This window comes from Sceloporus undulatus, chromosome 6 (genome assembly GCF_019175285.1).
Source record: "Sceloporus undulatus isolate JIND9_A2432 ecotype Alabama chromosome 6, SceUnd_v1.1, whole genome shotgun sequence".
NCBI classification, from domain to species: domain Eukaryota; kingdom Metazoa; phylum Chordata; class Lepidosauria; order Squamata; family Phrynosomatidae; genus Sceloporus; species Sceloporus undulatus.
Window position 1 is genome coordinate 9094314 of NC_056527.1, and position 22990 is coordinate 9117303.

Below are 22990 nucleotides of genomic sequence, written 5' to 3' on the forward strand. Positions count from 1 at the left end.
TAACATGACTCCTTTTGCAGAGTAACTGTAACTTCAAATTACTTTTTATCATTACAGGGGGGATAGAAGAGGAGTATCAGGTGGTTCAGGCACTGCATCAATCTTTTTAGTAACCAATTAGGTACTTTGGAAAAAATTCAAAAGACTGCAGTTATAAAGTTAGCTCTTCATGGCTCATGGAAGTATGTACAACTATATTTTTAAAACAACTTTGTGGTCTCTGAGCCTCACACAAATGGGTTATCCTGCACCTGTGCAGATCACCATTCAGAACCTTCTAGAACTAATAGAGATTTTACAGTAGCCCTGCCCACCTCAGCAACCCGATATAAAGGCTTCCCAACAAAACCACCACGTTCCTTTTGGTTGTTTTTTAGATCAGGGACCAAACAGTACATATATGATAATGTGGTGCACCACAGGTCTACGTATTGGTATTGCAACACTGCAAGAAAACCCTGTCATAGTTTACCTTAGGGCTGCTATAAGTAGAAATGACTTGGAGGCACACACACAACAACAATTACAACATAGACCATTTAATTTTCAATTCCCTAAAATTCCCAACACATTCCCCAACACACACTTTTTGCTTTCCTTTAGCTTTAACACTATTCCATAATCTACCTTGACTTTAAGATGTTCCACAAGTAGTCAAATCCCATAACCACAGATATGTCGGAGCCAGGAATAGTAGTTATTGAGAGGGGATGGTTAAATGGATTAGGACTGCTAAACCCAGGACCAGATCTCTCAGTTGTGAAGCCAACTGGGTAATCTTAAGATAGTCATTTTTGCAGACTGACATGTCTAACAAGATTGTTGTAAGAATTTTACAAGTAGTGAGACTAGGGTTGCCATAATGGAGGACCTCGGAAACCGGGAAATGTAGGACACGTTTGAAAATGTAGGACATTTTTTTTTTTTAAATTTCCTGGCTAGGAAATTAAAAAAAAAAATCCTAGATTTTTAAACCTTGTCCTCCCCCTCCTCCTCCCGGCTGAGAGGAGCCCAGGCCGGCTCCCAGGCCGAGAAGGCGGGGGGAAGCCTGATCGCGGCGATCGCCACGGTGCCAGGCTTTCCCTCCTCCTCCCGGCCTGAGAGGAAGCCTAGGCCGCTCCCAGGCCGGAAAAGGCGGAGGCTGCTCCTCATCGCGGCGATCGCCGCGGTGGAAGCGGCCTGCTCCCCCTCCTGGCCGGAGAAGCTTCGGCCGACTCCAGGCCGGGAGGAGGCGGGGGCCGCCCCCATCGCGGCCGATCGCCGCAAGTGGAAGCGGCCTGCTCCTCCTCCCGGTCTGGAGGAAGCCTCAGCCGGCTCCCAGGCCGAAAGGCAGGGGCCGCTCCTCATAGCGGCATCGCCGCGGTGGGAACGCCCCTCCTCCTCCCTGGCCTCACGGAGGCCTTGAGACCCGGCCGGAGCTCCGACGCGGAGCCGCCTCGAAGGCCTCGCTGGGGCCGGGAGGAGCGTCTCCGCGGCTGAGCTCCAACCGCAGAGAGCCTTCCCAGGCCTCAGCAAGGCCTTGGAGCCGCGGGGGCTGAGGTGCCGCGGTTGGGGGTGGCCGCCAGTTTGGGCGCAACCAACCGGGACCGGGTTGGCCCGCCCAAACCGGATTGTCCCGCCCCCGGCGGATATGGCAACCCTAAGTGAGACCCACCTTTTGTTGTGTGCCTTCAAGTTGTTTCCGAAGGTACCTATCATGGAGTTTTCTTGGGAAGATTTGTTCAGAGGGGGGTTTACATTTGCCTTCCTCTGAGGCTGAGAGAATTTGACTTGCCCAAGGTCACTCAGTCAGTTTGCATGGTCGAGCGAGGATCTGAACCGTCTCCAGAATCATAGCCCAATACTCAAACCACTGTATCACGCTGGCTCTCTGACCCATGATAAGAGGAAAGATAAAATTTACTAAATATTTATCTATACAGTGGTTGCCTCGGGTTACGAAATTAATTCGTTTCCGCGGCCGCTTCGAAACCCGAAAAGCCTTCGTAAGCCGAATTGCCATAGGCGCTAATGGGAAAAAGCCGCGATTCCGTGCGAAAAAGCCGAAAAAAGCACCAAAAGTTTTTTCGAACCCGAAAAAACACTCGTAACCAACGAAACAATAATTCTCTATGGGATTTTTTCGTATCCCGAAAATTTCGTAACCTGGTATTTCTATCCCGTACCATGTATAGAATTTGAAGACTTCCTGGTATTTCAATCAACAGTTGATCCTCTGAGTGTTTTTTCTTAAAACAATTTATTTGATTCTCTGCTTATTTGACATATAGAGAAACAACAGTCTAAAATCTTTGCATGTTCTTGTAAAGATCAGCATGTTTTTGAATACTTAAGTATTCTGCTCCTCTGTCAGAGTGGCTGATGTGCTTGTTGTATTCCAGCTAGATCTCTGAATTCTATTGGCAGTATTCATGAGTTTTCAGCAGACCACTTCCTAACAAGGGCTCTTTTTTCCCCCATCAGTAATTTTTGCAACTACTTTGTAAAGTAGTCTTTCTTTCCCCATATCCTATTTTCTTCCCCAATCATTCTCTCCACTAAAAAGAAAAAGGTCGGGCATCGATAGAGAAAGGTAGCCAATGCTTTGTGTATTCAATTGCAGGACGTCCAGAGGTGGCAACCTCTTCTGATACCAACACTGTGGCATCTTTGCAACTTTAATAATGCTGTATTTAGTTTCCTTATTTGAGAAGGACCTTGACATCACCCATGCAGTGCTTCAGTGTGTTAGTTATCAAAAAGGTATCAGTAGCAAGCGGAACAGAGGAAGGGAAGCAAGGCTGAAGTTCCTGTAATCAGAAAGATGATCTGAAGCACCCCTTCTTCTTCCAGGCCACTGTCCCACTGAGCATTCATTAGAAAGTCATGAGCATTGTTGTTATTGTTGTTGTGTTTACAGATCCCTATACACAAAACATTTATGAAGTTGGCAACACCTCAAAGGGCAAAACAAATTACATCAAAGCCAGCTTGGTGTGGTGGTTTGAGTGTTAGACTATGACTCTGGAGACCAGGGTTCAATTCCCAGCTCAGCTATGAAAACCCACTAGGTGACCTTGGTCAAGTCACACACTCTCAGCCTATGAGGATGGCAATGGCAAACTTCTGAAGAAATTTGCCAAGAAAACTCTTTGATAGGTTTGCCTTAAGGTCGCCTTAAGTCAGGAAGGACTTGAAGGCACACAACAACTATGTCCATATATGTATTCACTCACAAATATACTTATATTTTAAGAGCTACAATTTTCATAACTGTATACATGATCCTAAACCAATTCAGAGACTCTTTTTAAACATGGGATTAAAAAGAGAATAAAGCAATGAAAAAGATCACTTAAGTATTGCTTCTTGTTTTTTGTTTTTCATTTTCTGTGGTGACAAATCTGGGAGAACAAATGTCATGTATGCAGAAGGTTCTCAGGTTCAACCTCTAGCATTTACACTTAAAAAGATTCCAGATAAAAATACTGAGAAATGCTTTGGAGAACTAGCACTAGTTAGAGAAGACAATAATGGCCTAGTTGGACTAATGGTCTGCTTCATCTTAAAGCAGCTTCAAGGATTATTCTCTGGTTAGCAAAGCAATTCTCACCCACAGTAGGAGACCAGCCACCATTGTCAAACCAGGGGATGAGTAAATCTTGCTTTGTATAGAGGTGCAAAATGCATTCTTCCTTGACTACTAATTTCCAAATATTACAGAGAACTCCATTAATATATGTCCTTGGAGCAAGAACTGAATGGCCTACTTCCAAGGGCAGAACACACATATATCCTGTATGTATTGGTGGTAGGCTTAGTCCCTAATACATGCAGTTAAAAACTATTGCAGGAGTGGGAAAGCCCCTTTGTACAACTTGTTTGATAAGTTACTGCCAGTTAAGATAAGCAGAGATAGAGGGACCTTTGCTCAGGCCACACCTCCATTTCTGTTTCAAATCCTCTGCTGAGCACAATATTAATAGAAGTCTTGGCCGAACACATGAGGGATGCTGGAACAAAACCACAGCCACCACCAACCACCCAGTTCTAGAAATTGTTGTTGAAAAACATCAAAATTGGCCAGAATGAAAATTTAAGAATTACCCTTAGATAGCTACCTCCTGCTTGATGCAAGCCCAAGGACAGTTTGTGAGATCTACAGCAGTCCTAAGCAAAGTGGCAACCTGTGCTTCAGTGCCAGTCTGCAATCTTTTGGAGTTTTGAGAAAACAGCTGTAGCCAATGGGCATAAACACGGTTAAGGGAAAAAATAATCAACCCTTCAAATCACTGGCATAAGAAGCACAAATTGAAAGTACAGATGAAAACTGTTTGGCAAGATCAGCAGGTGCTTCATTAGCCCAACATGAAAGGGGCTTGTTTCAAGATCTTTCTTTAATCCACCCCCAACTCTTCCTGACAAAGAAAGCAAAACTTGTCTCACTAAGTTTTGCATTCATCCATACCTCAAATTCAAGGAACTCTTCCTGACAAAGGCCCCGTACAAACAGGACAAAATAAAGCTGCTTTGGGTCACATTGGAGGTATGCTGTTTACATGATTCATGCGTCCTAAGAGTCCCAAAGCCGTGTCAAAGCCACTATCCAGTCCTAAAGACTGGAGCGCAGCTTGGGTGCAGCTTCCAGAGTCTTAGGACGCATGCATCATTTAAACATCATACCTCCAAAGTGACCCGAAGCAGCTTTATTTTGGCAGTCTGTATGGGGCCAAAGAACGCAAAACCTGTCTCCGCTGAATATTGCATTCATCTGTACCTCAGATTCAAGGAACAAACAGAAAATTCTGAGAAATGTCAGGAAAGGAGTTATGTAACCACAAATGAGCCTAATGCTTATGTGAGTTCACTTTGAAGTAACTCCCATTAAATTCAATGAGATCTATGAGGTAAGCCTACATGGTGCAGTGCTTTGAGTGTTTTATTAGGACTTGGGAAGACCAAGGTTCAAATCCCTGGTAAACCATGGAAAACCCACCAGCAAGTCATATTCTCTCTGCCTCAAAGGAAGGCAATGGCAAATTCTCTCTGGCATCCCATGACAAGTTCACTCCATGACAGATTTGCTTTAAGGTCATCCTAAATCAGAAATTACTTGAAGGCACACAACAACAATTACTGTGTAAAGGGTTGCAATCTAAAACTCACACTAGGTTCATACCACCTGGCCAGATAACTGTGGAAGCAAGGCATGGGTCACATAATGAACATCCCACTAAGGGATACTAAAGGATAAAGGAAATCACATACCAAGTTTGACTGACACGGGACAAGAATTCAACCACAGTGAGCCTTCAACTGTTGCTGTGCACAGTTATATTACAAGAATGTGGTTTATAACAAGGCTGGATGTTACTACAATAGCCACTGTTAGTGTTTGCAATGCAAGAACACACAACGTGTTTCTAATCATTTCTGCACTTCCTGTCATTTGTCACCAGAAAGTCAACATCACACATGGACACTGGACACACAAATTGCAGTTTGTGCAATGATAATTGAGAATGTTTTAAAATAACCTTGCTACACACATATGATCATATGCTACTGTTGTCCAAGGCAGAATATTAATGAGATCCTGCTCAAAGGGAAAGAGGGTCATAACTCCATCGCACTACATCTCAAAAGTAGGGAAAAGCAGGAAAAGTACCCCATTAAATCTGAAAACAGCAAAAAGGTAACAGGCCAGGTTAATAGGACAGAGAGGTGGCTGCAGATACAAAGTATTAGTTCCAATGATATAGCAAGACCCATTTTTGCAAGTTAACTGGTACTATATCTGCTCTTTTCGAGGAGCAGGGTAACAATGGAGCAACTATTCACTAAAGTTCTTGCCATCTGGACCAAGTGAGAGACAAAGGATGGGGGGGGGGAGAGGAAATTTTATTTTTTAGCTCATGGAAGAGAGACTGAGGTCTGGCATGTTAACACCATTCATTCAAGCAGGCCAGTTGGATGTATGTGAGGGTGTATCTGACCTGGACCAACTCAGCTCTTAATTACTAATGAATGAGTTTGCTACTTCCACAAACAAATAATGATAACCGATCATTCCCTGTGACCATTTATCATTCCCAGCTGTGTGCATGTAGGAGGAGGGGATTTTCCCTATGAAAAAAAGCCAGGGTATTTTTAAGAAACAGAGAAGAAAAATATAAAATCCTAGAAAGGTGTGGGCTTTCTTCATCCAAGACACACAAATATTCTCAGATGCATGGAATGAACCCATGCCCAAGAAGGACCTTTATAATCAGACTATATGAATAGCCACAGAAATACAAAACTTGTGGGCATGGTGATAAGGTGACAAGTTCAGTTTTAACTATGGTCCTTGATGGGACAAAGGCAGGAGGAAATATGTTGCCTAAGGCCAGGGTGGGTTGATGACCATATGAATGGTGGAGTTTTGGAATGTGAGATGCACAGGCTGAGAACCAGAAAGAAGATCTAATAAAGTAGCAAAGAGCATCCTCATGAGGCTGCGATATCAATCACTGTTATAATAAGTGCATGCAAAGAGATCTTGTAGCACCTTTGAGACTAGCTATACGAAAAGACAGTTGTAGCATAGACTTTCACAGAATTAAATCTAAGAGAGTCAGAGTAGCATAGTTGCTTGAGTGTAGGACTCCAACTCTAGAGACCAGGGTTTGATTCCCCGCTAGCCACGAAACATACTGGGTGACCTTGGGCAAGTCACATGTGGCCTTCTTTAAGCAAATCTTGCCAGGAAAACCCCAGGATAGGTTCACTTTAGGGTCTCCAAGTTGGAAACAACTTGAAGGTTCACAAAATACACACAGGTAAATCTGAGGAAGTAGACCAAGTCTAAGAAAGCTTATGCTACAACTTCTTCTACATACTCACAAGGTTTTGAATTTGAATTGACATTCTCACAGAAGGGCAGCTTATATAGGTCTGTCTCTCAATTCTCCACTCCAAACATGCATATTAGGAAGTAGGCTCTCAAGTGTACAAAATCTCATGCTACCAACGTATTTATTTCAGTTAGTCTCAAAGGTGCTACAATATCTCCTTGCACACTGATACTCCAGACTAACACAGCTAGGTCTCTGAATTCTACACACAAATACTGGATAAGAGCATAAAATCTGTTTGCTTAGAACATGAAGCTCCTTGCTGAAGATTAGATTATATAAGTAATAAATAATAATAATAAAAAAATTTTTATTTGTATCCCGCCCTTCCAGACGATCAGGGCGGCTTACAGAAATGCAACAAGTGCAATCAAAATACAAAGGTTAAAAACATATAACAGCAACATCCTTAAAAATAACAATAAAAAGCCCCTTAGCCCAACCTCATGGCCACGGAAGAGGAGGGAGGCCCACAGGATATTTAATCGGGGAATGCCTGTTTGAATAGGAAGGTTTTGAGGTCCTTCCTAAATTGGGCCAGGGTGGTAGATGAGCGGAGCTCCGTGGGCAGCGTGTTCCAAAGGGCTGGGGCAGCTGTGGAAAAGGTCCTTCTCGAAGTGGAAGCTAACCTGGCCCCAGGCACCTTCAGCAGTTGCTGCCCAGATGTTCTGAGGGTGCGAGGCGGAATGTACGGAGAGAGGCGGTCCTTTAGGTATCCTGGGCCCAAGCCATTTAGGGCTTTATAGGTAATAACCAATGCCTTATATTGGGCTCGGAAGCGAATAGGCAGCCAATGGAGATCTTTTAGCACAGGTGTTATGTGGCTGGTCCTGGAGACGCCAGTGACCAGCCGGGCTGCCATGTTCTGTACCATTTGCAGCTTCCGAGTTTGGTATAAGGGTTGCCCCATGTAGAGTACATTGCAGAAATCCAGTCTCGAAGTTACCAGAGCATGTACAACAGTTTCTAGGTCCCTCTGGGCCAGGTATGGGCGCAGCTGGCGAATAAGCCGAAGCTGATAACAGGTGCTCTTGACCGTCGCATTCACCTGAGCAGTCAGGTGAAGCGACGAGTCAAGAAGCACCCCCAGGCTGCGCACGGAGTCCTTCACGGGGACTTCATTCCAACATCCATGAGAGGTAGGGGAGAGACAAATAAAAGGTCTGAGGGTAATAAACAACACTGAGAAGCCTTTGGCTGCTGTCCCTGGCATTTGTAGTTAAAAATGGATCTCTGAAAATACTTCTGGTTTCAGAGTACCACTTTCCATCTCAGAAGACAGAACTGGGCCAGGCAGAATAATGGTGTAACTTAGTATAAGGCATGAAGATAGGATGTATGTTCAGTCACAGGCATAAAAAACCACACGGTTGTGTTTTTAAAGGTACATAAGCATAAAAATTAAACTGTGTTTAGTATTGCAGAAAATATTTAATTTAAGAATGAAGATAGGATGTATAATTAGTTGTTTTTTTTACAGTTCTCTGATTTCCATAACCAGCATGACCAGTGACCATCCTGGATGGGAGTTGTAGTCCAAAAAGGTAACCCTCTCCATCTTTGAATAAAATTGGAACACATGAGAGAAGTATCACATTGCAAGATCAGAGAGAGCTGGCATAGCCAAAGAAGAAGAAAACAAAGTACTTTTTCAAAGCAATGTCATTTCCCCCCCTTTCCTCTCAATTTTCTTCAGAAGGTTGTGTTATATTGTAGGGTGAGGAGGAGGAGGAGGAGGAACAATGTGAACAGAAAGACTGAAGAAGCAACTTCCAAAAATTACTCTCTCGTGACACTGCCTTTACAGCTGACCAAGAATGTAAAATGCCATTCATTCAACTAAATGAGCAAAGCAAGTACAGACTTTGAAGCAGCCCCCCCCAAACAAGAGCCACTTCACAGAAACAGCTTTTAAACACACACACCCCAGCGGCACTCTCTTTGTCAATGTGTAAATTGTTATACAATTCCCAGAGAAGTAGTCTGCAAAGATAAATAAGCTGAAAGATCAAAGGATTTGTTTAAATAAATTTCATTAAAACCCACAAGTCCAGCAATAAGTTTTTTGGCTGTGGCCAGTTTTAAGATTTCCAGCATGGACTGTCCAAATATAATGCTCTAATGGGACAGAGACAGGATAAGATAGCAACTGAAAAAGAGGCACCCCCCCATGGGTCCAGCATACACCTAGTTCCCACTTAATTGCCCCATTAACCCACTGGGTGACCACACTCTCTCAGCCTCAGAAAATGGCAATGGCCAACCCCCTCTAAAGAAACTTGACCCTGTGACACGTTCACCTTAATAAGGTTGCCTAAGCTGGAAATGACTTGCAGGCACACAAAAACAACCACCTTCATAATCTGCTTAAAATTATAACCAAAATGAAACCCAACAAACATAATTTGACTAGAGAAAGAGGTCTGGAACTGAGAGAACACAGCCCCACGGTTCACTTGCCTCATGGTTTAAAGAACATGAACACTATGCCAGAGAGAGGAAAACAGAAAGCTGCTTTATACTCTCCATCTACTTCCATGCTGTTAACTCTGACTGGCAGCAGCACCCCAAAGTTTCAGGAGAAGAATTGTTTCCTAGCATTATATCTGGACACCCCTGGCATTTCTTGATAGACTTCTAGCACCTGAGCATTTCCAAATGTTCCCCACATACATGTATGGAAGGAAAGCATTTGGAGTCTTCCTAGGGAGGGAGTGCACTGCACCTCTGTTCAGTAACTTCTCTTCCTCTATTACTATGTTCTGGCCCAATTTCCCGTTATTTATTGTTTGCTATTGTTATGAGCCTTCATGTTGTTTCCAACTTATGGCAACCCTAAAGTAACCCTATCATGGGTTTTTCTTGGCAAATTTGTTCAGCTTTGCCACTGCCTTCCCCCAAGACTGAGTGTGACTTGCCAAAGGTCACCCAGTGGGTTTCATGGCTACGCACAGAATCGAAGCCTGGTCTCCAAAGTCATAGTTCACTCACGTACTTTGTTACATTCGAATTTGACTTATGGCAACCCTGTGAATGAAGTATCTTCAAGACCCCCTCATCTCAACCTGTACAACATGCATTACAGTATTATTTGGGATGAGTTGCAATGAATGCATTTGCATTTCTTTGTATGTGTTCAGTGCGTTCAAGTCATTTCTGACTTTATGGCAAACTTAAGGCAAACCTATCTTGGCACAGCATGTTCAGAGGCAGCTTGTCATTGCCTTTCCTGAGACTGAGAGCATGTGACTTGCCCAAGGTCACCCAATGGGTTGCATGGCTAAGCTGGGAATCAAACCCCAATCTCCAGAATCGTAGTCCAACACTCAGACAACTATGCCATGCTGGCTTTTTAGAGCATTGATGCTCAGACTGTGGGGAGGATCCCTGGGGGGTAGAGTTACTCAAGGAGCAGACTTGAAGGCCCTGATCCCTTCTCTGCCACTTCCCAACCTTTTCTGTGCTGGAGGGGAAGAGAAAGGCAAGAAGAGCATTTGGAGCATCCGCCTGAGGGAAGAGGAGAGCTATTTCCTTATTCTAGCATAAGGATAAGTTTGAGAACCACAGCTTCAGTGGTTACTCAACAGTTCTAGGCTCTTGGAAAATTAAATGAAAGGTTTTCCCCAAGCCCATCCCACATATATTTCTCTCTTGACATCTCTTTCCCTCACTCTCCACCCTCTCCATTCTGCTTTTTACCCACTTTCCTTCTCTTTTTCCTTCTCCTTCTAACTCACCCTCTTTTAATTATGCAGTTAAGGTAAAATGAGCATAGGGAAGACTGGCTTGTTAGATAATCTGATCATTAAAACTGCAGATGCCACAGATTTTATATGGGATTCCTGACTCCAGCATGCAAGACCTACGCTCTACCATTGATCTTTACAGATTACACTTCTGGACTGGGACTGTGTTTCATTTGTGCAGAAAGGTATTCTGCGTATGCTCAGACACTCTCAAATATTTCAGAGTAAAGAACCTCCACACATGACTCACTGGCCAATTTTAACAGCTATCCACTTATTGTTGTACCTGCAGTGCATTAGTGCCCTCTAACTGAAATAAATCACTCCTTATTAACCATTATTAAGCAAGACATTTGAAGAGTGAATGAACTGTATGCGTTAGTAGGGGTGGAAAGAAAAGAGAAGAACAAATGAGGGGAAAACTGAATGGAAGAGATTGTAAGATAAGATCCCATCCTGTGCGGCAGCCTTTCCCAACCTAAGGCTTTCCAGACATGCTGAACCCCAACATTCTCAGGCAACAATCATATTAATGGCTTTCTAGAAGGCACACAACAACAACAAGCTCACAACAAAGTCCATACAAGAACCAACATGGTGTAGCGTTTTGAGTGATGGGATGTGAGTCTGGAAATCAGGCTTCTAGTCACTACTCAACCATGAGAACCCATTGAGTGACCTTGAACAAATCACACTCTCTCAACCGCAGAGAAAGGCAAAGGCAAACCCCTCTGAACAAATCTTGCCAAGAAAACCCCATGATAGGTTTGCCTTAGGGTTGCCATAAACTGGAAACAAAGGCACATAACAAAAACAAGTCCGTTTGGAGAAAAATTCCAGGTTTGAGGAAAGCAACATGAAAAGGACAAAAGAGCCTTTCTGAAGGATCTGGTTTAAAAAAGTGATTCCCTAAAGTCAACAGTGACAACCTGCATGCCATTCTTTGTAAATCCCATGGCTTGACCTCAACACTAACATTTTACTTGCTGAACCGATTAGCGATAACTTACCAAATGAAATTATGTCAATTTTTAGTGTTTATGCTAGTGAATTATCTTCTAACATTTAGCATTATCGAACTAATTTTCAAACATAACATTCCAAGCTCTGCTCTAGTCTTTAAGCAATTATGTTAAAATAAATTGGTTAAGTCTCTGATATATCTCAGGATGTGAAGTATTTATGTGTAACTATACCCTTGACAAATACCACCAATTATGACCTGTAGGACACAACAAGGTGCCTCATACTGAGTCAAAGCATTGGGTCCATCTAGCTGAATACAGTACTGTCAACTGGCAGTGGCTCTCCAGTATTTCGGCCAGAATTCTTTCCTGGCCCCAACTGGAGATGATGAGGACTGAACCTGGGAACCTCTGCCCACAAAACATGTCCTCTGCTACCGAACTACAGCCCCTGTGAGCCTAATGCCTATTAAGATGAAGGGACATACTTCTGAGCACACATGTGCTGAACCATACTAGGCAAGTTCCTGAAAGTTTTGTTCCTTGCTATTCCTTCCCTCTGCAAAATTAGTCCTGATTTCCCTTCCATTTGTATGGGTGTTAATGTAATGACCTTTTGGTAAGAAGCATGATCAGAGATTTAAGTAAGCTGCAGAAAGGGAGGAGATGTCCATTCAATATTTATGGGGGAGTGGGCAGCCTTTTATGGTGCAGCCCACTCACCAATGTTAAAAAATAAGTTAACCCACAACCACCTGTTATACCTCTCCACAATAGGAAGGGGAGGTAGGAGATAAGTATATTTTACAATGGAAGGGATCTATGTAGAGGAAGTAAATATATTACCAAGAAGAATAGAGATAAGAAGATAAGGGTGAGAGGGGGCTTCTCATCAGTGTTTTAAAGCAAATGGAACCTCAATTCCAGACAACATACTCCCAAGTTTTCTAATAATAATAATAAAATTTATTTATGTTTCCCCGCCTCTCCCGGTGGATCGAAGCGGGGTTACAGACTAAAAAAGGACAAAGTGTTTACATAAAAATTCAATTAAAAGCAGCTAAAAACAATAAAATATACAACATCATACAGTATGCACTCTTCAGTCCAGACATATGGATGGATTATGATAAACCAGAAAGTGGTGTATTACGAACAAGAACCTGTAATGTGTTTGAATAATGGTTTGAATAATGTGTAATGGTTTGAAAAATAGACTCTAGGTTTGAATAATGGACTCTAGGAGACCATGGAAAACAACTGTGTGACCTTAGCCAAGTCACACACTCTCAGCCTCACAGGAAGGTAATGATAAACCACATCTGAACAAATCTTTCCAAAACAAACAAACAAAAGAATGATTTTAACCAGTTAATAAAGGGGAGAGGGAGAACGTTAATCACAGATATTTCTATTAACATATGAGTTCCAAATATACCCTTAACTTAGGTCAATCTCTACCCCTTGCTCCCCCATCAATACAGCTGAAGTTTCCTCTAGCTGGAAAACATGTCTCCCACCACAAAATGTAGAGAAGATTTAAACACTAACATGAGACTAATCTTATCTCAATCCAAAATATTTCATTTCCAGTAGTAGCTAACTACACATGTTTGGGGGAGCTCATAAGCAAGGCATGAAAGCAATGGCTACTCCTTGCTGTTTGTCCCAAACACCTAGTAAATCAGAGACATTTTGCTATTGGACACTGAGATTCTATTTAGCCATAGCAGGTATGGAAGACCTGTCCTTCATGAATCTGTGAAACCTTTTTTTTTAATCCACTTCAGAAGAAGGCCATCTAAATGGTTTATTATATATCCTCCAATCACATGCAGAACATGCTCTAAATCTAAATAAGCTACAGTATGATCCAAAGCAGTAAGTTCATTTAAAGCAAAGACAATGTAGTTTCTCACTCCCCAATTTACGTATGGTGGAGTTCCATCTTAATGTTGTTGTTGTTGTTGCAGTGGCTTCTGGTTTATGTTGACCCTATCATGGGGTTTTCTTGGCAAGATTTGTTCAAAGTAAGTTTTCCATTGCCTTCCCCTGAGGCTGAGAGCATTTGACTTGCCAAAGTCACCCAGTGGGTTTCATGGCTGAGCAGGGAATCAAACCCTGGTCTCCAGAGTCGTAGTCCAACCACTCCACCACCCTGGCTCTAATATTTTAATATTAGTTATGCCTAAACTCCCTTTTAATGTAAGCTTTGTGACCAGTCAAGAGTCCTAACATTTAGAGTGGCATAATCTATATCTAACAATAGATTTTTGTTAATAGGATCCTGGACACTAGTTCAAGAGTTTTGTGTTTTTAAAGGCCAGCACCATTAACCTTGGCACAGCACTTCATTGTGCTTAATTAGCAAGCTAATGAAGCTGGTCTCATTCCTTTTCTCACCCACAAGAGGATAAATGCAAGGCTCTAGAAGGCAATAGACATAGCTGTTTAATTCAATTCATTGTTGTTTAGTGGGGTGGTTACCAATATTGTGTGTGTGTGTGTGTGTGACATGCTTAAATTCTGAAACAGTTCAACAATCTGTGCTCTTACAACAAATTGATTTTTGTACAATCCATATTATCTTTCAGGCAGGGAGATGAACACAATTCCTGAACATTTGGAGTGCAGGAAAATTTGCAAACAAAACCCTAGATGTGAACATAATGTTTTCATCAACAAATCTTCAGTTACTTCAAAAAGAAAGCAAAGTACACGCAGCAATATTTTTGAAAGAAAAATAACAGTCTGCTTTTGTTTCACTACTGTTAGCCAAGCCATTACTAGAAATAATTCACACGCATGCAAGTGAGGTCAAGCCATTTTTAAATAGCTGCACACCAAGATAAAGCATAGCCACATATAGACACTCACACACAGCATTCTGAGCAGCAAAGAAGAGCTGCAACTTCCCATCAATAACTTTTATTGCATTTTTAACTGAACAGTTATGAGAAGAGCATGGTACAAAACAAAAGCAGAAACAACACATAAAAAACACAACTGAGGCCATTCATAAAAGCTGAAAACTGTTCACTCAATCTCTAATGGGACTGTCCATCCTGGGAGAAGTCTCCTAATTCACATGGCATGTGTTTACCTCCATTGCCTGCCAGTAAACTGCATTACTAAAAAGCTGCTATAACCATGCAACTGCAAACAACCTATCAAGTAACTTCTAAAAGGCAAGGGGGGAATTAAGAGTATTTTTCCAAGTTTTAACATAAATAATTATTTACAAAATCCAGTTATGCAATGCAACAATAAAAAGACACAGATATTTTGGTCAGTAAGTACCCACATACAGTAAGTAAAAAGGATTTATATATGTGTATATAAACACACACACACACACACAAGATCTGAAATTGATTAAAAATAGTCCTTGTATACAAGTTCTCTTTCCAACTAGTCAAATGGTTTGTGATGGTAAGAACGCTAAATCTCATTCTAGGAAAAACACTGTCCCAAGCTATCCTGGGCCTTCCAAATTCTCTAGATGGACATAGACTCATGCACAAACCCTTCACAGAGGACGACAAAGATCTATGCAAAGGCACCACCAGTTAAACAAATGCTTGGTTGCGTCTCATCACCACCACATATCAAGTTAAAGAAAACAGGGCTGGGAAGCAGGCATCTTCCTTTTCCATCTTGACTGATGATGGAGGGAGCAGAAAAGGGAAAAATAAGACAGCACTGTTTACAACACACACACACAAAGAGGAGAAGACACTGGCAGTGAATATATAATGGGTACCTTGAACAAAGAAACATCAGCTAAACAGCAGCCTCTACTGCCACCGCCACTTCATTGGTTTTTAACCACACCCCACGACTCTGAGCCACATTCCAAAATAAACCCACAAAGGAAATATAGGTAGATAGGTAGGAAAACAAAAGACGTCAAAGGGTATAGGATTATTAAGAGGGAGAATATATATAATGGTAAAGGGACACAGGATTTCTTGCTGCCTGGCTCACTGCTTCTGTACTGTTCAAATAAAATTCCAAGAAAATTAAGTAAGGACAGGAATGTTTGGGCGCCTTCCATCCCAAAATACAAGCCACTTATAAAAAGGGGAGGAGAGCAGCTTTGGATGCTACTACTAGGATTTTTTTTTAAATGCCAGCATGGTGTCACGGTTTGAGCGTTGGACTATGACTCTGGAGGTCAGGGTTTGAACCCCAGCAATGGAACCCAACTGGGTGGCCGTGGGCAAGCCATACTCTCTCAGCCTCAGAGGTTGGCAACGGCAAACCTCCTCTGAAAAAATCTTGCCAAGAAAGTCCCATGATAGGGTCTCACCTTAGGGCCGCCAAAACTCAAACTACAGGGAAACAGATTCCACTTCAGCATTAGGAAGAACTTTTGACCATGGAACACACTCCATCAGAGAGTGGTGGTGTCTCCTTCTTTAGAGGTTTTTAAACAGAGGCTGGATGGCACTCTGTCAGAGGTGCTTTGATTGCGAGTTCCTGCATGGCAGAATGGGGTTGGACTGGATTGCCTTTGTGGTCTCTTCCAACTCTATGATTCTGTGAAGGCATACAACAACAAACTAGGATTTTGCTCTCATCAACACAGAGGGAGAGATGTCAGCCAGAGATGCTGGCAAAATGTCAGGGAAAAAACTCTTTTAGGGCACAGCCACATAGCCCAAAAAACCCACAAAAAACTATGGAGTGAGAAGTATTTGAAATCCATCCCACCCTATACTTTGTGTGATAATGGACAGAGCATGACACACAAACCTAAACAAGAGGGCAAGAGAGAAAGGGGGAGCAATAAAAGGGAAGTATTAAATGAAAACAAGTCAAAGGGTACAGCTACTACCAAGTGTTGTTGTTATTAACTGCCTGACCCAGAATCATGGGGTGGGACATTTCCATGATTCCCTATCCTCCACTTCTCTGCTTAGGTCCTGCAAATTCAAGACCATGACCTCCTTAATAGAGTCCATCCATTTGGCATGCAGTCTTCCCCTCTTGCTACTGTCCTCCACCTTTTGTAGCATTATTGTCTTTTCTTGTGATTCATGCCTTCTCGTGATGTGGCCAAAATACGACAGCCTTAATTTCATCACCTTGGCTTCCAAGGAGTTTTTAGGCTTGGTCTTTTCCACAACCCATTGGCTAGTCTTTTTGGCTGCACTCTTCTCCAGCACCACGTCACAAAGCAGTTGCTTTTCTTTTCTGTCCGCTTTGTTCAGTGTCCAGCACTTACTGGCCCTTTTCCCTACTTCTGTTATGCTTCTTACCCACCTTCCCTCTCCTTCTTCTTATATACCCCCTTTGAATTACAAGCTTTTATAACTTTGATCCAAAAAACACCACAGAAGTAATCCAGTTTGAGAGCATCTTAACTGCCCTGGTTTGGCACTAGGGAATCTGACAGAGAATGCTAAATGTTTCACAAAACTAGTTTCCAGGATTCTGTAGCACTGAACCAGGGCAGTTAAAGGAGTCTCAAACTGGATTATTTCTGCAGTGTGGCTTGGATCTTCATTACAGTTAAAGACCAGCAAATCCTTTTTAATTATACAGATAAGGTAAAATGAGTAAAGAGAGTGGGTTGTTAGATAATCTCATCACCAAAACTACAGATGCCACAAATTTTATACGGGATCCCTGGCTCCAGCATGCAAAACATGCGCTCTACCATTGATCTCCACAGACTACACACTTCTTGACACCTTCTGCCTTTCCTTCTATGCCCATCAGAGGCAAAGCAAAAGAGAAGGCTTCCTTCCTCGCCTTATAACCAAAGTGTTGCTTCTGCCAGAGGAGCCCTGCTCCTGCAGCTTTAAAGGAGGCACGCCAGCCATGCTAGGGATGTGCCTGAGCCGTTACGTCACCGTCTGTTATTATTATTCCGTGGCCACGAGATTGGTGTGCAGCGGGGGCGCGCATGATGGTGTACCCTGTGTTTTCTCGCATGCATGTGCATGCATGCATGCGAGAAAATGCAGGGCACACCATCATGTGCACCAAGCAGCACACCAATCCTGTGGCCACACACATGCACGCACGCACACACATGCACATATATGAGTATGTGTGATATGTGTGCACATACATAAACAAAACCCACACATCCACGTTTCCGACCATCTTCCCTCCTTGCAATAGGGCCAGCGCTTTCCCTCCCTTCTTTGCTCCCTCCTTCCCTCTCTCCAGACCCCTCCTCCAGCTCCTAAAGTCATCAAAACAAGGAGGTGGAGGAAGGAGGCTCACAACAAAAGCCAAGCACTGCACACAAGCCACTACTACCATGACACACACACAAAGCTGGCCTCCTAGCAAATGGCTCTCTGGCTAAAGCCGGATCAAGGAGGAGGAGGGAAGGAGGAGGAGAGAAAGGGGTGGGGGAGGCCAACACACCCCCTTTCCCACCCCCAAATCCAGCTTCACTACCCCCTCCTCCTTCTCAGAGAAAGGAGGGAAGGCCAAGGAGATTTATGGTGGCTCAGTGTGGCTGCACACAATAAGGAACCATTTCCATAACAAGAGCAAGGGCTTCTGGCTGGAAAGTTGCAGCCTGGAGTCTGGGAAGCAAGCATTGCGCCTCCCTCCCCTTTTAGAGGCAACACACAACAACAACAACAACACTCTGCTTTCCTCCCTTTTTTTTTTTTACAAGGGACAAAAGAGAGGAACAAAAAAACATGACAAAACCCAGACACCCTTCAGGCTGGCAGGCAGGGAAAGGAAGCCTGGAACTGGGAACAAAAGCGAGAGGTGCAGTGGCTTCTGCTGGTGTGATGTTGCTGCTGTTGTGATGTGAAGCCCAGGGCCAAATGCAATAATGCAAGGCACAGAAAATAAATAAATACATTCCTTGGGGAAAGTCACTTTCGAAGCAGGGCCTTGCCAAAAGCTTCCTCCCCCAAGGCCTTGCAGCCAGCTGTTTACTTTTGGAACTGGCCTCCTACTCCTGTGACCTGGGAGGAAATTAAATTAAAAAGAAATTAAAGACAAGAGGTGAAAGTGTAAAGAAGGGCCTTTTTCTCCCCTGCAGCCCCCTTTGCTTTGTAAAAATCGACCTGATGTTTTGTAACTGCCTTCAATGGAGCTCAAGTCTTGGGAAGCTCCTGCTCCCAGCTTCTTGCTTTCAGGGAGTCTCCGAAGGGCTGCAAGATCCCTTTTGCAATCTGATTTCCCCCGCTATATTAGCAAGGCTTCTATGCCTTTGAATTCTGCCTTCAGTGGAAGAGATCTTGTAGCACCTTTGAAACTCACTGAAAGAAAGAAATTGGCAGCATGAGCTTTCCTAGGCTTCAGTCTACTTCCTCAAAGCTTTTGGTATTATTATTATGATTATTATTTAGACAGATCTTGTAGCACCTTTGAGACTGAATAAAAGAAAGAGATTGGCAGCATGGGCATCTGAGGAAGTAGACTGAAGCCTAGGAAAGCTCATGCTGCCAATTTCTTTCTCTCAGTCACTCTCAAAGGTGCTACAAGATCTCTCTCCATACTGGTTCCACAGCCTCACAGGGCTATATATCCATGAATGTTGCCTTCAATGGTGTTTGTGCAGCTAAAAGCATAAAACCTAATATCCATACTCTTCATCAAAGCCATCCAGCCGACCAAGAAAGAAGCCCACAAAGAGCCTGGGAAGAAGCCCCTCACTCTCTGGGTGATGAAACCAAGGAAGAGAGAATGAACTGCAGACAGTCCTTCCAGAGACCATTTTCACACCCAACCAGCCCTTTCTTCCTTTCCTTTTTTAAACTGAGTCCATATATTGGGAGAAAGGCAGGATGAAATATATATTGCGGTTCTGCACTTGTTGTGTATTGTTTATGTATTTCTTTTTGTAACCCGCCTTGATCCTTTTGGAAAGGAGGGATATAAACAAATCTATTATTATTATTAGAACATATCAACATTATAATAATAATAATAATAATAATAATATTTATTAGCATCTAAACTTTAAAATCACAAAAAATAACACCACATACACAACTTATAAACACACATACCTTCCTATCCTTCTTTAACATAGGTTTATGCACAACCTTCTTATCCCTGGGAGCTTTCCAAAGCCAAAGAAAGCAAAGCTCAGAAGGAGAAGTGGAGGCAGAGGAGGCAAGGGAGGCTTTTCTAAAGGCTGGGGCTTCAAAACAAAGCAAAACAAAAGGGGTGGAATCAAAATAAAAAGTTGCTCCAATATAAAACATCAGCTTCCAAGGCCTGGACTGCTCCCCCCCCCCACAGAGGAGGTGGGGGTGTTTGTTTGTGTGTCTTGTGTTGTGTTGTGTTGTCTTTCTAGGTAAACTTCTTTCTCCAGGTTTGGAAACACATGGCCCTGGAGGCGAAGGCAGAACAAAACTCCAGGCGCTTTCCAAACTCTCCGCCCCAAAGGCCTCTTTCCCCAACAGCAATGAGCTTTGTTTCTAAGAGGCAGCCGAGGTTTCAGCCTCCCCCCCCCAAACCCAAACCTTGCCCCATAATGGCAGAATTCAAGAGACATAGCCGTGTTAGTCTCTGGAGTCAGTAGGTAGAGATCTTGGTGCACCTTTCAGACTCACTCACTAATTTGGTGAGTCTCAAAGGTGCACCAAGATCTCTACTACCTACTGACTCCAGAGACTAACACGGCTATGTCACTGGATACTGCTCCTTAATAAGCAATACAAAGGAGAGCTTTCCCAGCCCCTGGAGAAGCTTCTCTGACAGGCGGCGGAAGGAGAGAAAGGAGAGATACAAAAGAAGAAGAGGCTCCCCTCAGGAGAAATCCCAAGAGGCAAAGCTTCCTCCTCCCACTCTTTCTTTACAGATCATCATCATCCTCATCATCCCCATCCTCCTCCTCATCCCTGCATGAACTGCCCAGGGTTACTCTGAGCCTGGAAATGAGCCTTTCTTTCTGCTCCTTCTTCTTCTTCTTCCTTGCAAACCCCACGGAAACCTTCCAGCCATTATTATGATTATGATGATGATGATGATGATGATGATTTTCCTCTCTGAGAATCAGGGGTCCTAAACTTTACTATGATGATGACGATGGTGATGATGATGCTTCCTCTTACTTACGTGAGCACAGAGTCCCCCAAAGGCAGGCGAACGTGACCCAGGAGGCCCTCATCTTCCCGGGCTCCTCGTGGCGCTTGTTTACTCCGCCTCGGGTCCCAGAGAAGGAAAAGAAAGGAAGGAAGGAGAGCGGGGCAAAGAAAGCCAGAAGCCGAGGGAAGGAGGGAGGGAAGGAGGGGGTTACAAAACCAGCCCGGGTCCTTTGGAAGAAGATGTGGCAAACAGGCGCTCTCTCCCTCTGTGTGAAATCCCCCGGCGCTTGCCCCGAAGGGCTCCGGTCCGGTCCGGGGCGGAGCAGGTCCTCCTGGCGAGGCTGGCGGGGGAAGGAAGAGGGCCGCTGGGCCCCAGAGCTGCCCCAGCCTTCCTCCCAGAAAAGCCAAGAGGTGAAGCCCAAGACTTTGGGAGCCAAGGAGAGGCTGCCCTGCCTCCGAAGCCTTCTTTCCGAGGGACCCAGCAAGGCCAGCCCGGGAGCAGGAGGAGGCGGGAGGCCAGAGCAGCCTTCTCTCCCGAGGAATTACATGAGCCCCGCTGCCTCCGGGGCCGCCTCCACCTGGAGGGAAGCGAGGCAGCAGCAGGGCTGGGCGCAGGAGGAGAGCAAACTTTGCCAGCCGCCTCCGAAGCAGCGCCGGCGGAGGAGGAGGAGGAGGAGGAGGAGGGCGGCGGGGGCGCTGGGGGTCCCGGCTGGAAGAGAGAGCCGGGCTGCCTGGGCTGCTGCTGCTGCTGCTGCTGCTGCTGGAGGCGCCAGGAGGAGGAGGAGGAGGAGGGCTGGCGCTGGGCTGCTCTCAGGCATCGCTCCTCGGCTTCTTTGGCGCTCCAGGAGGAGGAAGGCAAGCGGCGGGGGGGGGGCTGCGCGTGCACGAGGCGAAGAGCAGCCAGGGAGGGAGGGAGTCCGTGCGTCAAGGGAGGGCGCGCGCGGCTTTACGCAGGCAGCCAAGGCCCCTTCTCCCCCCCAGCCAGCCAGCTAGCCCGCCCCCTTGGGCCCCTGCTGCCTCGCCTCCCTTCGCCTCCCCCAAGGCAGCCCCCTGGGCAAAGCAAGGCCGGCCGAAGGAGGGCGAGGAGGACAAGAAGGGCCACATGCACCCAGCCCAGGGAAGGAGGGGGATGGAGGGGCTCAAGGGCCCTCCTGCTTTGGGCACTGCAGTCAGGAGGAGGCTGGGGATGATGGGAAGGGCAGCCACGGAACAAGGAGATACAAAGAGGGAGCAGGGAGAGAAGGGGGAGGTCGGAATGGCTCAAGGGTTCCCTTCCCTTGGCACAAATAGGGATCAGAATGGGGACTGCAGTCAGAAGGAAGCTATGAATGGGAAGAAGGACCTAAAAAGAAGGACTACATGCATCCAAGCCAGACACATGGCTCCAGGGCTCTCCTACTTTGGAGCAAAGGTTGATCAGAATGGGAACTGCAGTTAGAAGGAGGTCTAGATCTAAAGCAGAAGAAAGGCAGCCATGGAAGAAGGACTCTATCCAACCCAGAGAATGAGGAGCCTGGAATAGTAGTTCAGGTGTTCTCCTCCCTTGGAGCAAACATTGACCAGAATGGGGACTGCAGTCAAGAAATCGGAAGACTAGGGTTGGGAACAGCAGCCATGGAAGAAATGGGCAAAGAAGGGCCAAAAGAGGGTAAAGAGGCTAACAGAGTGAAGCTGGAGAGAAAAATAAGGACCAGGGAGGGACTACATCATGCACCCAACCCAGAGAATGCGGAGGTTGGAATGGTTCAGGGGTTTCCCTCCCTTGGAGCAAACATTGATCAGAATGGGGCCTGCAGTTAGAAGAAGGTCTAGGTCTAAATCAGAAGAAGGCTGGGAATGGGAAGGGCAGCCATGGAACAAGGACATAACAATAAGGACCAGGGAAGGGCTGCATGCATCCAACCCAGAGAGTGAGGAGGCTGGTATGGCTCAAGGGTGTCGCTTCTGTGGAGCAAACATTGATCAGAATGGAGACTGCAGCCAGAAGACAGTCTTGCTCAATGGTTCCCAAACGTTGGTCCTCTTGATGTTTTGGGACTTCAGCTTCCAGAATTTCTGACTTCTGGGCAATCTGGCTGAGGCATCTGGAAGTTGACCTCCAAAAACACCTGGAGAACCAAAGTTTGGGAATCACTGATTTAGATTTAAATCAGAAGATGGATACATTTGGGAGGGCAACCATGGAAGGAGATCAAAATAAGGACCAGGGAGAGACTACATGCATCCAGCCCAGGCAATGAGGAGACTGGAATAGTTCAAGGGTTCTCCTACTTTGTAGTGAACATTGATCAGAATGGAGTCAGGAAATCAGAAGAAAGCTAGGAATGGGAAGGGCATGAAAGAATTGGACAAGAAGAGCCTAAAGATGGGCCACTCAGTGAAGC

General features: G+C 44.7%; 1 protein-coding gene across 1 annotated transcript in view; it reads right to left on the bottom strand.

Moving 5' to 3' along the window:
* Positions 1-20752, bottom strand: part of ACVR2B (activin A receptor type 2B) — a 170475-nt gene extending 149723 nt beyond the window's left edge. The window contains exon 1 of the mRNA XM_042474471.1: positions 20638-20752. Within this exon, the coding sequence (XP_042330405.1) occupies positions 20638-20689 (52 nt within the window). The 5' untranslated portion in view covers positions 20690-20752. The remainder of the gene's footprint in view (positions 1-20637) is intronic.
* Between the last annotated feature and the right edge of the window lie 2238 nt (positions 20753-22990).